Source organism: Schistocerca serialis, chromosome 6 (genome assembly GCF_023864345.2).
Source record: "Schistocerca serialis cubense isolate TAMUIC-IGC-003099 chromosome 6, iqSchSeri2.2, whole genome shotgun sequence".
Classification (NCBI taxonomy): Eukaryota; Metazoa; Arthropoda; class Insecta; order Orthoptera; family Acrididae; genus Schistocerca; species Schistocerca serialis.
Genome location: NC_064643.1, coordinates 645,554,385 through 645,574,108, shown reverse-complemented (window position 1 = coordinate 645,574,108; position 19,724 = coordinate 645,554,385). Strand labels below are relative to the sequence as shown.

At 41.1% G+C, this 19,724-nt stretch overlaps 1 protein-coding gene across 3 annotated transcripts in view; it reads right to left on the bottom strand.

The window, feature by feature from the left end:
- Positions 1-19,724, bottom strand: part of LOC126483635 (carcinine transporter) — a 395,544-nt gene that overhangs the window by 94,275 nt on the left and 281,545 nt on the right. For all 3 annotated transcript variants that reach the window (XM_050106689.1, XM_050106688.1, XM_050106690.1), the window contains exon 9: positions 1,967-2,181. In XM_050106689.1, the coding sequence (XP_049962646.1) occupies positions 1,967-2,181 (215 nt within the window). The remainder of the gene's footprint in view (positions 1-1,966; positions 2,182-19,724) is intronic.

The following is a 19,724-nucleotide window of genomic DNA, read 5'->3' as shown; positions in this document are numbered from 1 at the left end:
TACTCAAACTCAGTGACACTTAAGAAATTTTTCAATCCAAAAACTGTTGACTGTATTGATGTATGTTGGATCAGAAAACTACTCCATCTTGTAACATGAAGCTCACTCAAGAGTTAGTCCTAGAACACTTTCCATTATTTCTGATCATTTCGGACATACATCATTCCACAAATCATTATATTTTTGTGTAATTTTGCGGTGCCCTTTGGCTTATGCCATTTTAAGAGACTTTAGATTTAATATCTATTCATGTTGGTCATTACCAACCACAGAGCCCTTACTTTGTTCACTAATTTTTTAGCAGTACAAAAACAAGAGAACTGTACTATTATATCATGAAGACACCCATACCCAACAGCATTAGCAATCTTGACACAACTGAGGAAGGTACTGCTCATTCACATCTCTACAGGCAGCACTCTCATCTCTGCCTAATTACACAGAATGCTTCCTCATGTTGTTAGAGGTGGGGATGCAGTGCATTGGCTTCTTGGAGGTTGTCTACCACAGCCCATAGAGAGATCTATACTTTAATATGTAATCTGAAGCATGGTTCAAATTGTCATTTTTTCATTGTCTGAGGTAAAAGAAGCATGAAATGATAGGAAAAATCCTAGGATCAACAGGGCTCAAACTCCAAACCTTTGGCTTCATACTCTGGAATCTACACACTTTTTCCTTTTCTATTTAACCCACTGAAGCACCAAGGCACTCTCCTGTAAAGTGCATTAATAAAGACTTTATCAAACAGAAACTGTACTGAGCCACACAAAAAAATGTCGGTTATATAGGCAAAGTTCTAATCATGTAGTAACCAAAGAAGATGAGTTGTATTCTACGGCATTCTTTACTTAAGTTACGAAAAATAAATATCAAATAATTATTTGTGTTCACAGAAAGGAATAGTCCTTTTATCCACAAATAATTTTTTTTGAATGACCTAATTGTTCAAATAATTATCTAGATACAAATTTATTCAAATAATGCCATCTCTCCCCTCAGTCCCTATTCTGTTCATTCCATTCAACAGTTTATGTAATTCAAATGAGTAGGGAAAATATTCAAATACAGCATTAGTAGTGCTGCTTGACACAGTCCGTCATTTAAATACTCAGGCATCACACTGCAAAACAATACAAAATGGAATGAGCATGCAAAGACTGAAGTAGGGAAGGTGGCTGGAGATAGTGGTCATGTGTGCATGAGTTGTGCCTGCTTGTGTGAATGTGTGTGTTTTCCTTTCTTACCTGAAAAAGGTTTTGGCCGAAAGCTCAGTGTGTAAGCCTTTTTGTTGTGTCTGTCTGCAACTCAGAGTGTCTTCTTTATGGTGAGTAGTCTACCCTTTTCATAACATTGTTAATTTGTGATACTTGATGTGATTGACAAATCTATAAAGCAAAAATTGTTAGATGGCATGTTCTGAGACGGTATGGCTTGTAAGAATATATGTACATCTTCAAAGAGTGACTTCTGTTATTTGGTAGTGTATAGGAAATAGATAAGCACAATTTCATCTCAAGCAAAGATCATGTTGCACAGGAGTCAAAATCCACTAAATGAAGAAAGAAGATATCGAGAGGAGAGATATACTCCAGATAAGCAAGTCAATAATTTCTGATCTGTCAGATACAGCAATGAACATCCCAGGCTGAAGGCAGTTCATGTACCTTTGACCATGACTCTCATTACCAATGGAAACTGCTAGCTCAGACCTGTGGATATTCTACAGAAGAATACAAAAAGCTAATCATGTGGGCACCGAGAAATATATTTTAAAATGGTAAAACAAAGAAAAACTTTTAAAAGTAGGCAATTTCATCAGCTGCACTTAGCCCCTTGTGCTTGGATTTTGCGGTTCTTCAAATGACTGTGAAACTCAACAATATATCCATTTAGTATCTAAAACTCAAAAAAATTGTTGAAGATAATTAATTATAAATAATTTGTTTATTAGATAAATGCTAACCTGTGGGCAGGAGCACTGTAACAATGCAACTCACTCCACTAACAATCATGCTGATGCACAATGGCCACCTGCGGCCCCAGTGATCCATAACAACCCAGCACGCCAAATAGCTGGGTATCTCAACCAGCGATGACAAGAGGAAGCTTGTGTACTCATTACTTCCAAGAGATGGACCATAATAACTCAGTCCCACATACACTAGCTCATTTGAAAACCTGGAAACAAAAGTCAGTCATAAAAACAGAGTCAAAAATTGATCTATTTCTTAAAGGAATCTGATCACATAATCAGAAAGTTTAGATCAGTTGTTGAGAGCTTCTTCCTAAAAATTAAAGAGTAGAGTCACGTTTCCTACATGACTAATATAAATTACTTAACTTACTGAGTGAACAAGTGGCTAAATGCTGAACATTTATATCAGAAACATCTATTTATAGCTAAATTAACTTAATCTAAGTTTAATTTATTAGTTACATCCTACAAAAATGGTTAAAAAATGTTTTTTTTTACCATACTCTGAAAGAATTTTAATTCAGAAAGTGTTTCAGTTTGCATTTCAAATGTGTTGTTGCTTCTCAGTGGCTTTAAATATCTGGGGAGATGATAAAGCTATTTTTATGGCTGTCTAATTAGCTCCTTTCTGTGCCAGAGTAATAAACAGCAAAAGTAATTACATCAGGTTTTATAAGGGAGTAAACATGTGGGCTCAATAGTGAAAATGTGCTTGTGGTGCTACAGCCTCTAAGCCTTACCTTAAGTAAATGTGTGGAATGCAGTCCTCTGGTGAATGTTTGAAATGTAGTTGGCAGTTGGAATGTGTGACACTTCTGGAGAGAGGAGAGAAGGTTTCACAGGTACCTGCAAGCACGATGTGGGCATTTTGTAACTGGAAGGCCTTAGGGAAGTGCCTTTGTCAGATGAGTGGCACTTAGTCGAAGGATTTTTAAAATCCTTCAGTATGAGTGGAAGGTGTAATTTAAATTCTTACATGCCAGTTTGGAGTTGTTGTCGTGTGACTAGGGCCTCCCATCGGGTAGACAGATCAGTGGGTGCAAGTCTTTCAATTTGATGCCACTTCAGCAACTTGCACGTTGATGGGGAAGAGATGATGATGATTAGGACAACACAACACCCAGTCCCTGAGCAGAGAAAATCTCCAAACCCGGGCCCTTAGGATTGACATTCTGTCATGCTCCTTAGGATTGACATTCTGTCATGCTGACCACTCAGCTATTGGTGTTGCTACTGTATAATGGCTGCATGAGTTTAAGCACTTTTACCAATCTTTCAGTCATTGGTAAGTACTGATTTTGGAGTGTGTGTTTAACCTAGAAGCTCATATTGTCTGTGTAATTTATTAACTATACCTGCCTATAACTGTTTCACCTATATTCTATTACAGACAGCAGGAGGTAGCAAATGAGAACATGAAAGTTTATGTAATGATCTGTTCTAACTCCTGAATGGTAGGATTTTCATATCTGGGTGGTCTAGAGTGGGATCAGGTTATTTGCAGAAGTCCACAGGGACTGAACAGTTGAGATGGCACTCATACATTGGAAAAATATTGGACTAGTGTGCATTAGAACAGTAGTGCAATACTCATGCTTAGCAGCATAAGAATGGTGGTAACAGAAAACATGTTGTTGTTGTTGTTGTTGTGGTCTTCAGTCCTGAGACTGGTTTGATGCAGCTCTCCATGCTACTCTATCCTGTGCAAGCTTCTTCATCTCCCAGTACCTACTGCAACCTACATCCTTCTGAATCTGCTTAGTGTATTCATCTCTTGGTGTCCCTCTACGATTTTTACCCTCCACGTTGTCCTCCAATACTAAATTGGTGATCCCTTGATGCCTCAGAACATGTCCTTCCAACCGATCCCTTCTTCTAGTCAAGTTGTGCCACAAACTTCTCTTCTCCCCAGTCCTATTCAACACCTCCTCATTAGTTATGTCATCTACCCATCTAATCTTCAGCATTCTTCTGTAGCACCACATTTCGAAAGCTTCTATTCTCTTCTTGTCTAAACTATTTATCGTCCATGTTTCACTTCCATACATGGCTACACACTATACAAATACTTTCAGAAACGACTTCCTGACACTTAAGTCTATACTCGATGTTACAAATTTCTCTTCTTCAGAAACACTTTCCTTCGCATTGCCAGTCTACATTTTATATCCTCTCTACTTCCACCATCATCAGTTATTTTGCTCCCCGAATAGCAAAACTCCTTTACTACTTTAAGTGTCTCATTTCCTAATCTAATTCCCTCAGCATCACCTGACTTAATTTGACTACATTCCATTATCCTCGTTTTGCTTTTGTTGATGCTCATCTTATATCCTCCTTTCAAGACACTATCCATTCCGTTCAACTGCTCTTCCAAGTCCTTTGCTGTCTCTGACAGAATTACAATGTCATCGGCGAACCTCAAAGTTTTTATTACTTCTCCATGGATTTTAATACCTACTCCGAATTTTTCTTTTGTTTCCTTCACTGCTTGCTCAATATACAGATTGAATAACATTGGGGATAGGCTACAGCCCTGTCTCACTCCCTTCCCCACCACTGCTTCTCTTTCATGCCTCTCGGTTCTTATAACTGCCATCTGGTTTCTGTACAAATTGTACATAGCCTTTCGCTCCCTGTATTTTATCCCCTGCCACCTTTAGAATTTGAAAGCGAGTATTCCAGTCAACATTGTCAAAAGCTTTCTCTAAGTCTACAAATGCTAGTAATGTAGGTTTGCCTTTCCTTAATCTATTTTCTAAGAAAAGTCGTAGGGTCAGTATTGCCTCACGTGTTCCAACATTTCTGCGGAATCCAAACTGATCTCCCCCGATGTCGGCTTCTACCAGTTTTTCCATTTGTCTGTAAAGAAATCGTGTTAGTATTTTGCAGCTGTGACTTATTAAACTGATAGTTCGGTAATTTTCACATCTGTCAACACCTGCTTTCTTTGGGATTGGAATTATTATATTCTTCTTGAAGTCTGAGGGTATTTCACCTGTCTCGTACATCTTGCTCACCAGATGGTAGAGTTTTGTGAGGACTGGCTCTCCCAAGGCCGTCAGTAGTTCCAATGGAATGTTGTCTACTCCCGGGCCCTTGTTTCGACTCAGGTCTTTCAGTGCTCTGTCAAACTCTTCACGCAGTATCGTATCTTCCATTTCATCTTCATCTACATCCTCTTCCATTTCCATAATATCGTCCTCAAGTACATCAGCCTTGTATAGACCCTCTATATACTCCTTCCACCTTTCTGCTTTCCCTTCTTTGCTTAGAACTGGGTTTCCATCTGAACTCTTGATATTCATACAAGTGGCTCTCATTTCTCCAAAGGTCTCTTTAATTTTCCTGTAGGCAGTATCTATCTTCCCCCTAGTGAGACAAGCCTCTACATCCTTACATTAGTCCTCTAGCCATCCCTGCTTAGCCATTTTGCACTACCTGTCGATCTCATTTTTGAGACGTTTGTATTCCTTTTTGCCTGCTTCATTTACTGCATTTTTATATTTTCTCCTTTCATCAATTAAATTCAATATTTCTTCTGTTACCCAAGGATTTCTACTAGCCCTCATCTTTTTACCTACTTTATCCTCTGCTGCCTTCACTAGTTCATCTCTCAGAGCTACCCATTCTTCTTCTACTGTATTTCTTTCCCCCATTCGTGTCAGTTGTTCCCTTATGCTCTCTCTGAAACTCTGTACAACCTCTGGTTTGGTCAGTTTATCCAGGTCCCATCTCCTTACGTTCCCACCTTTTTGCAGTTTCTTCAGTTTTAATCTACAGTTCATAACCCATAGATTGTGGTCAGAGTCCACATCTACTCTGGAAGTGTCTTACAATTTAAAACCTGGTTCCTAATTCTCTGTCTTACCATTATATAATCTGACAAACTGCCTTTTTGGCTTCTGTCTCGTGTTCTTCGGCCGATGTTCATCTAATGATTTTTCTGACGTTTCGCCAGCACGAGTGGCTGGCATTGTCAAAGCTTCACCCTCCATTGCCAGTGGTGAACTGGAGCTGAGCTCGCAGCCACAGACTATATGTACCTGGCGCGCCAACATCCAACGGCTTCTCCGCGGCCATTTCTGGTGCGGTTCTCCTCTTGCTACATGCGACGGTCGTTCGCTGCAGTGCGGGAAGCCAGGATCCATTTACCTTAAGGTTTTCCTCTTTCTTGTTCAAACTATTTGCGTGTTTTTGTATTTCTACAGCTTCTCTGAACAAGCGCGTGTGATAGTGCTTCTCTACAGCCAGAACTTCCGTGTCGGCGAATTTTACTATTTGGTCGGTCTCATTCAGTGCGTGCTCTGCCACGGCCGATTTCTCCACCTGCCTCAACCTGCAATGTCGCTTATGCTCTTTGATCCTGGTGTTAATGGATCGTCCAGTCATTCCGACATAAACTTTTCCCCAAGTGTATGGTATACGGTATATTCCCGACATTGCAAGTGGGTCTCTTTTCTCCTTCGCCGGTCTAAGACACTCTTTGATCTTCCTTGTCGGTTTGAAAATCGTCTTTACGCCATGTCTGCACAATGTACGGCCGATTCTGTCCGTCACTCTGGAAATGTATGGCAGAAAGGCCTTACCCGACATTTCTTTTTCTGTTTCCTTATTTCGCCGAGTGTTTGGCTCTGTTACACTTCTAATATAATTTGTGGAGTACCCATTGCTCCTCAGGACAGTTTCCAGGTGTTGCATTTCTCGTTTGAGGTGTTGTGGCTCACATATCTGTCCTGCTCTTGTTACGAGCGTACTAATCATGCCTCTTTTCTGGCTCGGGTGGTAGTTTGATAGTTTGTGCAGGTATCGGTCCGTGTGTGTCAGTTTTCGATACACGCTGTGTCCCAGGTTTCTCGCCGTCCCTTGTGACCAGCACATCTAGAAATGGTAGTTTTTTGTCCTTTTCTACTTCCATGGTAAATGTTATGTTGGCATGGAGGCTGTTCAAGTGTCTTAGGAAGTCACCGAGCTGTTCTTCACCATGGCTCCACACCATGAAAGTATCATTGATGTACCTGTACCACACCTTAGGTTTGCAAGTTGCCAAGTCCAGTGCCTGTGCTTCGAATTGTTTCATGAAGGAAGTTGGCCACCACTGGAATGAGAGGACTACCCATGGCGACGCCTTCCAGCTGCTCGAAGAAATCGCCATTCCATGTGAAATAGCTCGTGGTGAGACATGCATGGAAGCGATTTCTGATGTCTTGCGGGGAAATGGAACTGATGTGCTCGAGAGCGTCACTGAGTGGCACTTTCGTAAATAACGAAACAACATCAAAGCTGACCAGGATGTCATTTGGTGCAAGTTTCAGTTTCTTCAGCCTCTCAATGAAATGTCCTGAGTCCGTAATGTAAGTGTCGATCTTCCCCATATGTGGCTGGAGCAGAGAGGCCAAGTGTTTTGCCAATTTATATGTCGGTGAGCCAGGAGTGCTAAACGATCGATCTCAGTGGAACGTTGTTCTTATGAATCTTGGGTAATCCATACAGCCGAGGTGGTAGGGCTTCTGTGTTGCGCAGGTTTCTCTGTATGTCCGCCGGCAGAGAAGACGCCTTGATTAATCGATTCGTATTCCATGTGATACGCTGCGTCGGATCTGCGCTTAGTTTTCGGTACGTCGTTGGATCTAATAGGTCTCGGATCTTTTGCTCATAATCTTCGGTCTTCATTACGACGGTCACATTCCCCTTATCGTCAGGCAGTACCAATATACTCTTGTCGGCGTTGAGATTCTTAATGGCTTCTACCTCTTCTTTCTTCAGGTTGCAAGCTGGTAGTTTTGCTCGGCGCAGTATCCTGGCTGTTTCAGTGCGTATTTCCTCTGCCCTTTCACAAGGAAGGGTCCGAATGGCTGCTTCGGTGTTGGCAATGATGTCCTCCATAGGTATAGTTCTCGGGATGATAGCAAAATTCCCTCCTTTTTGAAGAACAGACACTTCCTCTTCGGTCAATTGTCATTCAGTGAGGTTGACCACTGTGTGTGACATGTCGGGAATCGTCTTGTCGGTCTGCTTCCGGCATCTTTCAAACTTTTTCTTCTGCCGCTCGGTGCAGCATTCGAGTTCGTTCTGCATGCTCCTGTGAGTGATGCTGTCGATCTTGTCCCAGTCGTCTCGATGCATTCTGCTACTTAGTTGATAGAAAATGTCCAGAAGTTCCTGATCCGTTCTTGCCAAATCTCTCCGTGTTGTATGTATTCGTTCACGAAGAAAAGCTCGTTCCTTTCTGTCGTAGATACGATGTGCTTGGGCGGTGGTGAATAGGCGCTTACATCTCAAGAACTTCGATGTAGCACATTCATCTCGGCACCGTGACAGAAAGGCAAGAGAGGACATCAGTCGTGCTTTCTTCTTCCATCGTTGGTCAAGGCATCGGTACAATCTGCAAATCTCCACCCCGTAGAGGCATAATACAAAATTGTTAAGGCTTTTGTCGCCACTTGTTGACAAACTGCCTTTTGGCTTCTGTCTCGGGTTCTTCAGCCGACGTTCATCTAATGATTTTTCTGACGTTTCGCCAGCACGAGTGGCTGGCATTGTCAAAGCTTCACCCTCCATTGCCGTTGGTGAACTGGAGCCGAGCTCGTTGGCGCAGACTATATGTACCTGGTGCGCCAACGTCCGAGGGCTTCTCCGCGGTCATTTCCGGTGTGGTTCTCCTCTTGCTACATGCGATGGTCGTTCGCTGCAGTACGGGAAGCCAGGATCCGTTTACCTTAAGGCTTTCCTCTTTCTTGTTCAAACTATTTGCGTGTTTTTGTATTTCTACAGCTTCTCTGAACAAGCGCATGTGATAGTGCTTGTCTACAGCCAGAACTTCCATGTCGGCGAATTTTATTACGTGGTCGGTGTCATTCAGTGCATGCTCTGCCACGGCCGATTTCTCCACCTGCCCCAACCTGCAATGTCGCTTATGCTCTTTGATCCTGGTGTTAATGGATCGTCCAGTCATTCCGACATAAACTTTTCCCCAAGTGTATGGTATACGGTATATTCCTGACATTGCAAGTGGGTCTCTTTTCTCCTTCGCCGATCTAAAACACTCTTTGATCTTCGTTGTCGGTTTGAAAATCGTCTTTACGCCAAGTTTGCACAATGTACGGCCGATTCTGTCCATCACTCTGGGAATGTATGGCAGAAAGGCCTTACCCGACATTTCTTTTTCTGGTTCCTTACTTCGCCGAGTGTTTGGCTCTGTTACACTTCTAATATAATTTGTGGAGTACCCATTGCTCCTCAGGACAGTTTCCAGGTGTTGCATTTCTCGTTTGAGGTGTTGCGGCTCACATATTCGTCCTGCTCTCATTGCGAGCGTACTAATCATGCCTCTTTTCTGGCTTGGATGGTGGTTTGATAGTTTGTGCAGGACGAATATGTGAGCCGCAACACCTCAAACGAGAAATGCAACACCTGGAAACTGTCCTGACGAGCAATGGGTACTCCACAAATTATATTAGAAGTGTAACAGAGCCAAACACTCGGCGAAGTAAGGAACCAGAAAAAGAAATGTCGGGTACGGCCTTTCTGCCATACATTCCCAGAATGATGGACAGAATCGGCCGTACATTGTGCAAACATGGTGTAACGACGATTTTCAAACCTGTCTTAGATCGGCGAAGGAGAAAAGAGAACCACTTGCAATGTCGGGAATATACCGTATACCATACACATGCGAAAAAGTTTATGTCGGAATGACTGGACGATCCATTAACACCAGGATCAAAGAGCATAAGCGACATTGCAGGTTGAGGCGGGTGGAGAAATCGGCCGTGGCAGAGCACGCACTGAATGAGACCGACCACGTAATAAAATTCGCCGACATGGAAGTTCTGGCTGTAGACAAGCACTATCACACATGCTTGTTCAGAGAAGCTGTAGAAATACAAAAACACGCGAATAGTTTGAACAAGAAAGAGGAAAGCCTTAAGGCAAACGGATCCTGGCTTCCCGTACTGCAGCGAACGACAGTCGCATGTAGCAAGAGGAGAACCATACCGGAAATGACTGCGGAGAAGCCCTCGTATGTTGGCGCACCAGGTGCATATAGTCTGCGGGCGTGAGCTCGGCTTCAGTTCACCACCGGCAATGGAGGGTGAAGCTTTGACAATGCCAGCCACTTGTGCTGGCGAAACGTCAGAAGCGTCATTAGATGAACGTCGGCCGAAGAACCCGAGACAGAAGCCAAAAGGCAGTTTGTCAACAAGTGGCCACAAAAGCCTTAACAATTTTGTATTATATAATCTATCTGAAACCTTGTAGTATCTCCAGGATTCACCCATGTATACAACCTTCATTCATGATTCTTGAACTAAGTGTTAGCTATGATTAAGTTATGCTCTCTGCAAAATTCTACCAGTCGGCTTCCTCTTTCATTTCTTACCCACAATCCATATTCACCTACTATGTTTTTCTCTCCCTTTTCCTACTCTTAAATTCCAGTCACCCATGACTATTAAATTTTCATCTCCCTTCACTACCTGAATAATTTCTTTTATCTCATCATACATTTCATCAATTTCTTCATCATCTGCAGAGCTAGTTGGCATATAAACTTGTACTACTGTAGTAGGCATGGGCTTCGTGTCTATCTTGGCTACAATATTACTATGCTGTTGGTAGTAGCTTACCCGCACTTCTATTTCTTTATTCATTATTAAACCTACTCCTGCATTACCCCTATTTGATTTTGTATTTATAACCATGTATTCACCTGACCAAAAGTCTTGTTCCTTCTGCCACCAAACTTCACTAATTCCCACTATATCTAACTTTAACCTATCCATTTCCCTTTTTAAATTTTCTAACCTACCTGCCCCATTAAGGGATCTGACATTCCATAGAACGCCAGTTTTCTTTCTCCTGATAACGACGTCCTCTTGAGTAGTCCCCACCCGGAGATCCGAATGGGGGACTATTTTACCTCCAGAATATTTTACCCAAGAAGACGCCATCATCATTTAACCATACAGTAAAGGTGCATGCCCTTGGGAAAAATTACGGCTGTAATTTCCCCTTGCTTTCAGCCGTTCACAGTACCAGCACAGCAAGGCCGTTTTGGTTAGTGTTGCACGGCCAGATCAGTCAATCATCTAGACTGTTGCCCCTGCAACTACTGAAAAGGCTGCTGCCCCTCTTCAGGAACCACATGTTTGTCTGGCCTCTCAACAGATACCCCTCTGTTGTGGTTGCACCTGCGGTACGGCCATCTGTACCGCTGAGGCATGCAAGCCTCCCCACCGACGGCAAGGTCCGTGGTTCATGGGGGTAGAAAGTTTAATTTAAGTTTAATTTAAACTGATTATACACATATAGAAGACAAGACCATCTTATGACATAAAAAGTTACAATTGTGGTTCTCTTCCTTAAATGATGAATTCTATGCACCTATTCCTACTGGAAAATTGGTTAATTCCATCGTCAATAGGACAATCAATGTCAGGGTGAGTGTTCAACAGAGCTAAGTCATTAAGTCGATCCTCCTTCATTGTTGACCTCAGCCATGTCTTTGTATGACACAATGTTGAAAAACTTCTTTCAACTGCAACAGTAGATGCAGGTAGACAAGCAAATATTTTGTGCAGTGTCTGCAAAGTAGGTTAGTCAGATCTACGACAAACAGACAACGATTGCATACAGAATCATGATCATTAAGGATGTTTATACTCATTTGCTTGTATTAGTCTCTTTTTAATCTCAAAGAGTGATTCTTCTTCAAAGAATGGTAGTTCAGTTAAGCACTGATTCAATTTATGTACCAGGTCATTACCATCATGTTTCAGTAGCTGTGAGGGCAAAAGAATGCTGAATTTTAAATGTCAAATATTTTATTCAGCAAAACATTCTCTCATGTCAGTCATAATATGGTCCAGCTGGAATAAAAGTAATTCTTTTCCAATATGTCATAGCATCATCATTATGATCGCTGTTTTCACTGTGTCTTTGTCTGCCTATAAGACCAGGAACACTCATCTCCACGTGTAACTCGTCTGTAACTGCCTTCACCTCTTCAACAATACAAGCAAAGTGGCTATCAATGTTAGCTCTCATGCCATCATACACCTTGAGCGTCGAATCTAACTTTGCTTTTGCCATCGCGACATCCAATCTAGGGTCTTGTAAGATTTTGCTTACTGGATGTGTTATGTTCATAATGTCACTCAGTGTAAACAGAGTGATAAAGAACTCGCAGTTAGAGAGAGAAAAACTCGCAGTTAGAGAGAGCTCAAAGGAGAATATCGGCTTTGGTAGCCGTTGTTCTATCCCTCCAACACTGTATTTCTTTAAGAACTTTGCAAACTGTTCTGAGATTGGCTGCAAATTGAATAACAGCATCACGTTGCTCAACCCATCTCATTTGACAATGTGACTGCAGCGAGTGTTTTAGGTGACTCTTCAAAACTGAGCAACCATCACAGCCTATACTCACACAGTTTTCCAGTGACAGAGAAAGACTTTCCATTCTCCTTAAAATCATAGAACATAATATTTCACCAGTAATGCTACGCTCCTCATCTTGACTCTCCTGAGGTCCATCATCAATGTTTCCACTACAATCATTGTCTTTATGGATGTCAACGAAACCCAAAAATATTTCGTGTAATTTGCAGTCACCATCAACGTATCTTGCAGCTAAGCTCAGTTGGACGATGTGCGCTATGTCTCTAGTCTCATTGAAGATTATGCTGTAATAACGAGAATCTTTGATTTCCTCTAGTATTCTCGATAACATCACTGTTTCACAGCATGAACTAAGTTCGTTACACGTTGTTTTACTTATGTAAGTGGCGTTCACTCTAGTGGTCTCAGGGTGATGTTTTAGTTGCAAGTCTCCAGCATCAGTTCTAAATCTTAGAGGAGCTCTAAAGTTTCCCTCATTACTCAATACTTGCTAGAGCCAGGCCTCAAATAGAAGGGTTACATGGATGTACATATCTTTAAATGTATGGTGAAACTCACTGAAATGATCTGGCATAGATTGGACATGGGTGTGTGACATGGTGCGTGGTGCATTCAGATGTCACACATGTGCAAGGATATTGCTGATGGATAGACATCTATCTCTCGGTGAATGCTAGCTGGGTGACAAAGCGTGTGGAATGCACTGGGTTGGGGCAGGAAGAATACTGGAGGTGGAAACCAGTCAGGTAGGTCCAGGTAGGCAATGTGGTGATGCAGCCAAGGTCAGCTGGGTTTGCAGTAGTCATGGGAAGTGTTAATTGGTACTGACATTGTTGAAATTGGTAGTTGATATGGCAGTAGCTGTTTTCCCCACATTTAAAGTGCTGAACAGTTCAGTTCTTGACACTGTGGCATATGAAAAGCCTCATGTTTGCACATCTTTGAACATAAAGTGCCTCATGATTTGGGTACACATGATCTGGTGGTGATCAAATGCAGTGAGCTGCACATTTTCCATCCTTCACTAGGCTATAATACTTATGGTCAGTACAATGACTGACACTGACATGCCAAGTACCATATTGATACCATATTGACAAGAGCACGCTCTCTCTCTCTCTCTCTCTCTCTCTCTCTCTCTCTCTCTCTCTCTTTCTACCTCTCAGAAATGTTTAATTAATGATTGATCATTATATAGAGTTCTGCCAATAACTCTACATAAATGTCAATAATTAATTAAAATTTGCATGTGGTTTTATACATTACAGTAAAGACAACAGAACAATGCAACACCTCACACATGGAAAACATCATAAATAAATGCCATAGTGCACAGGAAACACACTTCAAAATGGGAAGAATCTCCTCAAAAGCATTATGTGCAATATATAAATAAAAAGAAAATCCGTGGACTTTCATAAACTATTCCTGATAGATTAAATAAAATTTTACAGATGTCTTGGGATGGGGAATTCAACATGTTCTTTACATTTTGAGTTTCTTCTCAGCAGATCTACAATTTCTGGCATTATTAGACAGACAACCACATTCATAAGGCAGAAGCTAAAAGAGTAACATATGAAACCACTGACCACAGAAGAGTGGAAGAATACCAGTGACTAGTATGAGAAGACAGCAAACTTTCCTCACTGTATGGGCTCCATAGATGGAAAACACATAGGAAATGTAAAACCATGAAGTTCAGACAATAAATATTCATCATCATCATCATCATCATCTTGGACAGTTTCCAGCCACTGGCTGGATCTGTCGGGAACACAAGCCTCTCCATCGTGTTCTGTCTTTCCACCATTCCCCCTCTTCCACCTTCATCCAGTTCTCTCCTCTTCTCGTCACACATTCCTTCACTCCCTTCACCCATCTATCTCTTGGTCTTCCCCTGGGCCTCTTCCCCTCCAGTTGCAGATCAAACATCCTCTTTGGAATTCTTCCCTCATCCATTCTCTTTATGTGTCCATACCACTGCAGTCTTGATTTTTCTATCCTGTCCTGTACTGGTTCCTCCTTTAGTCTTTCCCTCACATACACATTTCGCAATCTGTCTCGTCTTGTTACACTCAACCTGCTCCTCTGGAACTTCATTTCACTAGCTTGTATTCTACTTTTGTCGCTTTTGTGCATTACCCATGTATCACTTCCGTATGCCAATATGGGGACAAAGTAGGTTCGGTATATAATTCCCTTGGATTTCTGTGGCACCTCCTTGCTCCAAATAAGCCCCCTAACGCATTTGAAGAACTGCCCTGCTTTTCTGCACTTTTCATTTATTTCCAATGCGTTTCCCCCCTTATTTTCAATCATGCTTCCCAGGTACTTGAAGTTCTCTACCACTTGTAGTTTTTCCCCTCCACAAGTTATATCCACATTTGGCCTATTCTTCTTCCTTGTTGTGACAATTATTTAAATATTATAATTACAAAAAGTATTTTTATGTTGTACTAATGACCATGCAGACAGCAATTACTGTTTCAGATTCATAGACATAGGGGCGTTTGTATTTAAAGCAACTGAATTAGGTAAAAAAGTTTACAATCAGACTTTGAATGTGCCAGGTGCAACATCACTTCCAAATGATCCATGTGGACTGAAAAGCCCTTACATGTTTGTGGTTGATGAGGATTTTGCAATGAGTGACAACTTAATGAGACCATATACTGCAAAAAACCTGACTAATAAACAAAAAGTCTTTAACTACAGGCTGTCACAAGCATGGCATAATGTAGAATCTGTATTTGGCATTTCGTCTAATAAATGGATAATTTTTACACTGTCCAGTTGATGTTAATGTTGACGTGGTGGATGCTATTATACAGGCATGTAATACACTTCATAATTTTGTGAGACGACATGACAGCTATAATATTGATGACACACTTACATGTATAATGGGAAGTATTCCTGCGCATGAGACAAAAGAAACTAACTGTGACAAAACTATCAGAGATCATTATGCTGCTTACTTCTATTCCCTCAAGGACCTGCACCATGGTAAGTTCATTATGTTAATATCCTCAAATGACAAGTAGTTTTTAGTCTAAAAATTGGATTGTTGACATTTTATTCATGAGCATATTTCAGTGTACACTATTTATAAATACTAACAAAATATTTACTGTCAGTGCCCACCAAGACCTGTGTCTGCTTGTCATCCATTCCATCCCACTTTCTTCCCCAAATGGCTGCTGAAATTGCTTGCCATGATTCTTTTTATCTCTGTTTTATTACTCCTTGCCCTGAGTGTTGTACAGCCATTGGTGTCCCTACATTATCATAATCATTACTTTACTATCCAGATGCTCATTTTGTTGGTTTGTATGGTACAACAAGATGATACAATGACAATAATGCAAGGGTGGTATAGCCTGTCTGCAAACTGAACAGCAAGCACCCAAGTTCCCAGTCCCTCTACGCAGCTACGTCATAAGTAATATTTGCACACAGACTGTTCCACAGTTATACTGACACTTCTACAGAGGGCTTGTCATATCTGTGGAGACACATAGTGCAGGCATGTCTGGAGAGTGTTAATTTCAGTAAATGTGTTACACTATATGAAACACAGTAATTAGCACAAATGTAATTAACATAACAAACACATATGAACAGAATTTAGGTAAATCAATGGTTGATGCACAGCACTGCTGTATATGTAACAGATTAGTTGTCATCCTTTTCCGCTGTTCTTCCTGGAAGGCCACTTCCCATAGACAGATCATAAAAATGCAGAGAAAGAAATGCAGATCAAATGCACCCCAGCTTATTCACACCACACCCCATTCAACAAACAGTGGTCTATGATATTATTGTGAAATATCAAAAAAATACACATGAAAAACATGCACATGTGGCTGTAGCCTAATTGAGTTGCTCAGTGGAGTGAATAAAAGAAAGAGTAAGTCACATACAAACACATGCATGAATCCAGATAAAGAAATGGCAAATTTACCTTTGAATTTTCATCTTTACACTGTAATTTGCAGATCACAGTGAGGTGCATGGCATAAGGTATTTTTTATTGTGACATGTATTACAATTTGTACCCATTCCATTTGAGTAGAATTTATGATAATTGTTTTTTTGGGAATAAAGACTATTCATACATCACTATCAAAGCTGTATTAGACTCTTTTATTGAAAGTAGTTGTAGGCAGGTCAAAGTGACAGTATGTTTCACTTCACAAAGTAATTTTACTGAATTTTCATGTTGTACGGGGAAGTTCAGGGCTACAAACAGTAACTGCGGTAGATTCATAATAATAATTATTATTATTAAACGTTCATCAGCCTTGGAGCACCCACACCATTCCAAATCCTATCAGTACCTCAAACATTATGTAACTGTACAGAAATTCATTCCAGTGGCTGCATTGTTAGGATGGTTGGTTGATTGTTTCGTTGGTTGGTGGATCTAAATGGCAATGTCAGTAGCCCTTCAGTCAAGAGGTAGTTCATCTGGAGTCAGTGATATCTACCAGATATTTGATCAGATTATGAAAGTATGAACCATGGACCTTGCCGTTGGTGGAGAGGCTTGTGTACCTCAACGATACAGATGGCCGTACCATAGGTGCAACCACAACGGAAGAGTATCTGTTGAGAGGCCAGACAAACATGTGGTTCCTGAAGAGGGGCAGCGGCCTTTTCAGTAGTTGCAGGGGCAACAGTCTGGATGATCGACTGATCTGGCCTTGTAACACTAACCAAAACGGCCTTGCTGTGCTGGTACTGTGAACAGCTGAAAGCAAGCGGAAACTACAGCTGTAATTTTTCCCGAGGGCATGCAGCTTTACTGTATGGTTAAATGATGATGGTGTCCTCTTGGGTAAAATATTCTGGAGGTAAAATAGTCCCCCATTTGGATCTCCGGGCAGGGACTACTCAAGAGGACGTCGTTATCAGGAGAAAGAAAACTGGCGTTCTACGGATCGGAGCGTGGAAAGTCAGATCCCTTAATCGGGCAGGTAGGTTAGAAAATTTAAAAAGGGAAATAGATAGATTAAAGTTAGATATAGTGGGAATTAGTGAAGTTCGGTGGCAGGAGGAACAAGACTTTTGGTCAGGTGAATACAGGGTTATAAATACAAAATCAAATATGGGTAATGCAGGAGTGGGTTTAATAATGAATAAAAAATAGGAATGCAGGTAAGCTACTACAAACAGCATAGTGAACACATTATTGTGGCCAAGATAGACATGAAGCCCATGCCTACTACAGTAGTACAAGTTTATATGCCAACTAGCTCTGCAGATGATGAAGAAATTGACGAAATGTATGATGAGATAAAAGAAATTATTCACTTAGTGAAGGGAGACAAAAATTTAATAGTCATGGGTGACTGGAATTTAAGAGTAGGAAAAGGGAGAGAAGGAAACATAGTAGTGAATATGGACTGGGGGTAAGAAATGAAAGAGGAAGCCGACTGGTAGAATTTTGCAGAGAGCATAACTTAATCATAGCTAACACTTGGTTCAAGAATCATTAAAGAAGGTTGTATACATGGATGAATCCTGGAGATACTACAAGGTTTCAGATAGATTATATAATGGTAAGACAGAGATTTAGGAACCAGGTTTTAAATTGTAAGACACTTCCAGGGGCAGATGTGGACTCTGACCACAATCTATTGGTTATGAACTGTAGATTAAAACTGAAGAAACTGCAAAAAGGTGGGAATTTAAGGAGATGGGACCTGGATAAACTGAAAGAACCAGAGATTGTACAGAGTTTCAGGGGAGCATAAGGGAACAACTGACAGGAATGGGGGAAAGAAATACAGTAGAAGAAGAATGGGTAGCTCTGAGGGATGAAGTAGTGAAGGCAGCAGAGGACCAAGCAGGTAAAAAGACGAGGGCTAGTAGAAATCCTTGGGTAACAGAAGAAATATTGAACTTATATGACGAAAGGAGAAAATATAAAAATGCAGTAAATGAAGCAGGCGAAAAGGAATACAAAAGTCTCAAAAATGAGATCAACAGGAAGTGCAAAATGGCTAAGCAGGCGTGGCTAGAGGACAAATGTAAGGATGTAGACTTATCTCACTAGGGGTAAGATAGATACTGCCTACAGGAAAATTAAAGAGACCTTTGGAGAAAGGAGAACCACTTGCATGAATACCAAGAGCTCAGATGGAAACCCGGTTCTAAGCAAAAAAGGGAAAGCACAAAGGTGGAAGGAGTATATAGAGGGTCTATACAAGGGCGATGTACTTGAGGACAATATTATGGAAATGGAACTGGATGTAGATGAAGATTAAATGGGTGACAGGATACTGTGTGAAGAATTTGACAGAGCACTGAAAGACCTGAGTCGAAACAAGGCCCTGGGAGTAGACAACATTCCATTAGAACTACTGACAGCCTTGGGAGAGCCAGTCCTGACAAAACTCTACCATCTGGTGAGCAAGATGTATGAGACAGGCAAAATACCCTCAGACTTCAAGAAGAATATAATAATTCCAATCCCAAAGAAAGCGGGTGCTGACAGATGTGAAAATTACCGAATTATCAGCTTAACAAGTCATGGCTGCAAAATACTAACACGAATTCTTTACAGATGAATGGAAAAACTGGTAGAAGCTGACCTCAGGGAAGATCAGCTTGGATTCCATAGAAATATTGGAATGCGTGAGGCAATACTGATCCTACAACTTATCTTACAAGATAGGTTAAGGAAAGGCAAACCTACGTCTCTAATATTTGTAGACTTAGAGAAAGCTTTGGACAATGTTGACTGGAATACTCTCTTTCAAATTCTGAAGGTGGCAGGGGTAAAATACAGGGAGCAAAAAGCTATTTACAATTTGTACAGAAACCAGGTGGCAGTTATAAGAGTCGAGGGGCATGAAAGGGAAGCAGCAGTTGGGAAGGGAGTGAGACAGGGTTGTAGCCTCTCTCCGATGTTAAAGCAGGTATTAAAATCCATGGAGAAGAAATAAAAACTTTGAGGTTTGCCGATGACATTGTAATTCTGTCAGAGACAGCAAAGGACTTGGAAGAGTAGTTGAACAGAATGGACACAGGATGTATACGTGGAGAAGGAAAAAAAATTCCCAGATTTCTCCCGGATTTCCCAGTTAAAAATACACTTTCTCCCGGGTGAAAACATAATTTTTCTCTGTTAACTGACAGTATATTTTCTCTCAGAACTGTATAAGTTATCAGTCCTTTGAATGGTTATTGTTTTATACACGGGTGTAGAATTTCCCGGAGCTTTAGAAAACTAAACACAGGGAAAAAAAACACGTTTTGGAAAGATCTGTGGTGTGCAGCAACAGGTACGCTGCACTTTTTTGTATTACGAAAGTATAAACGCGAATTCCACCAA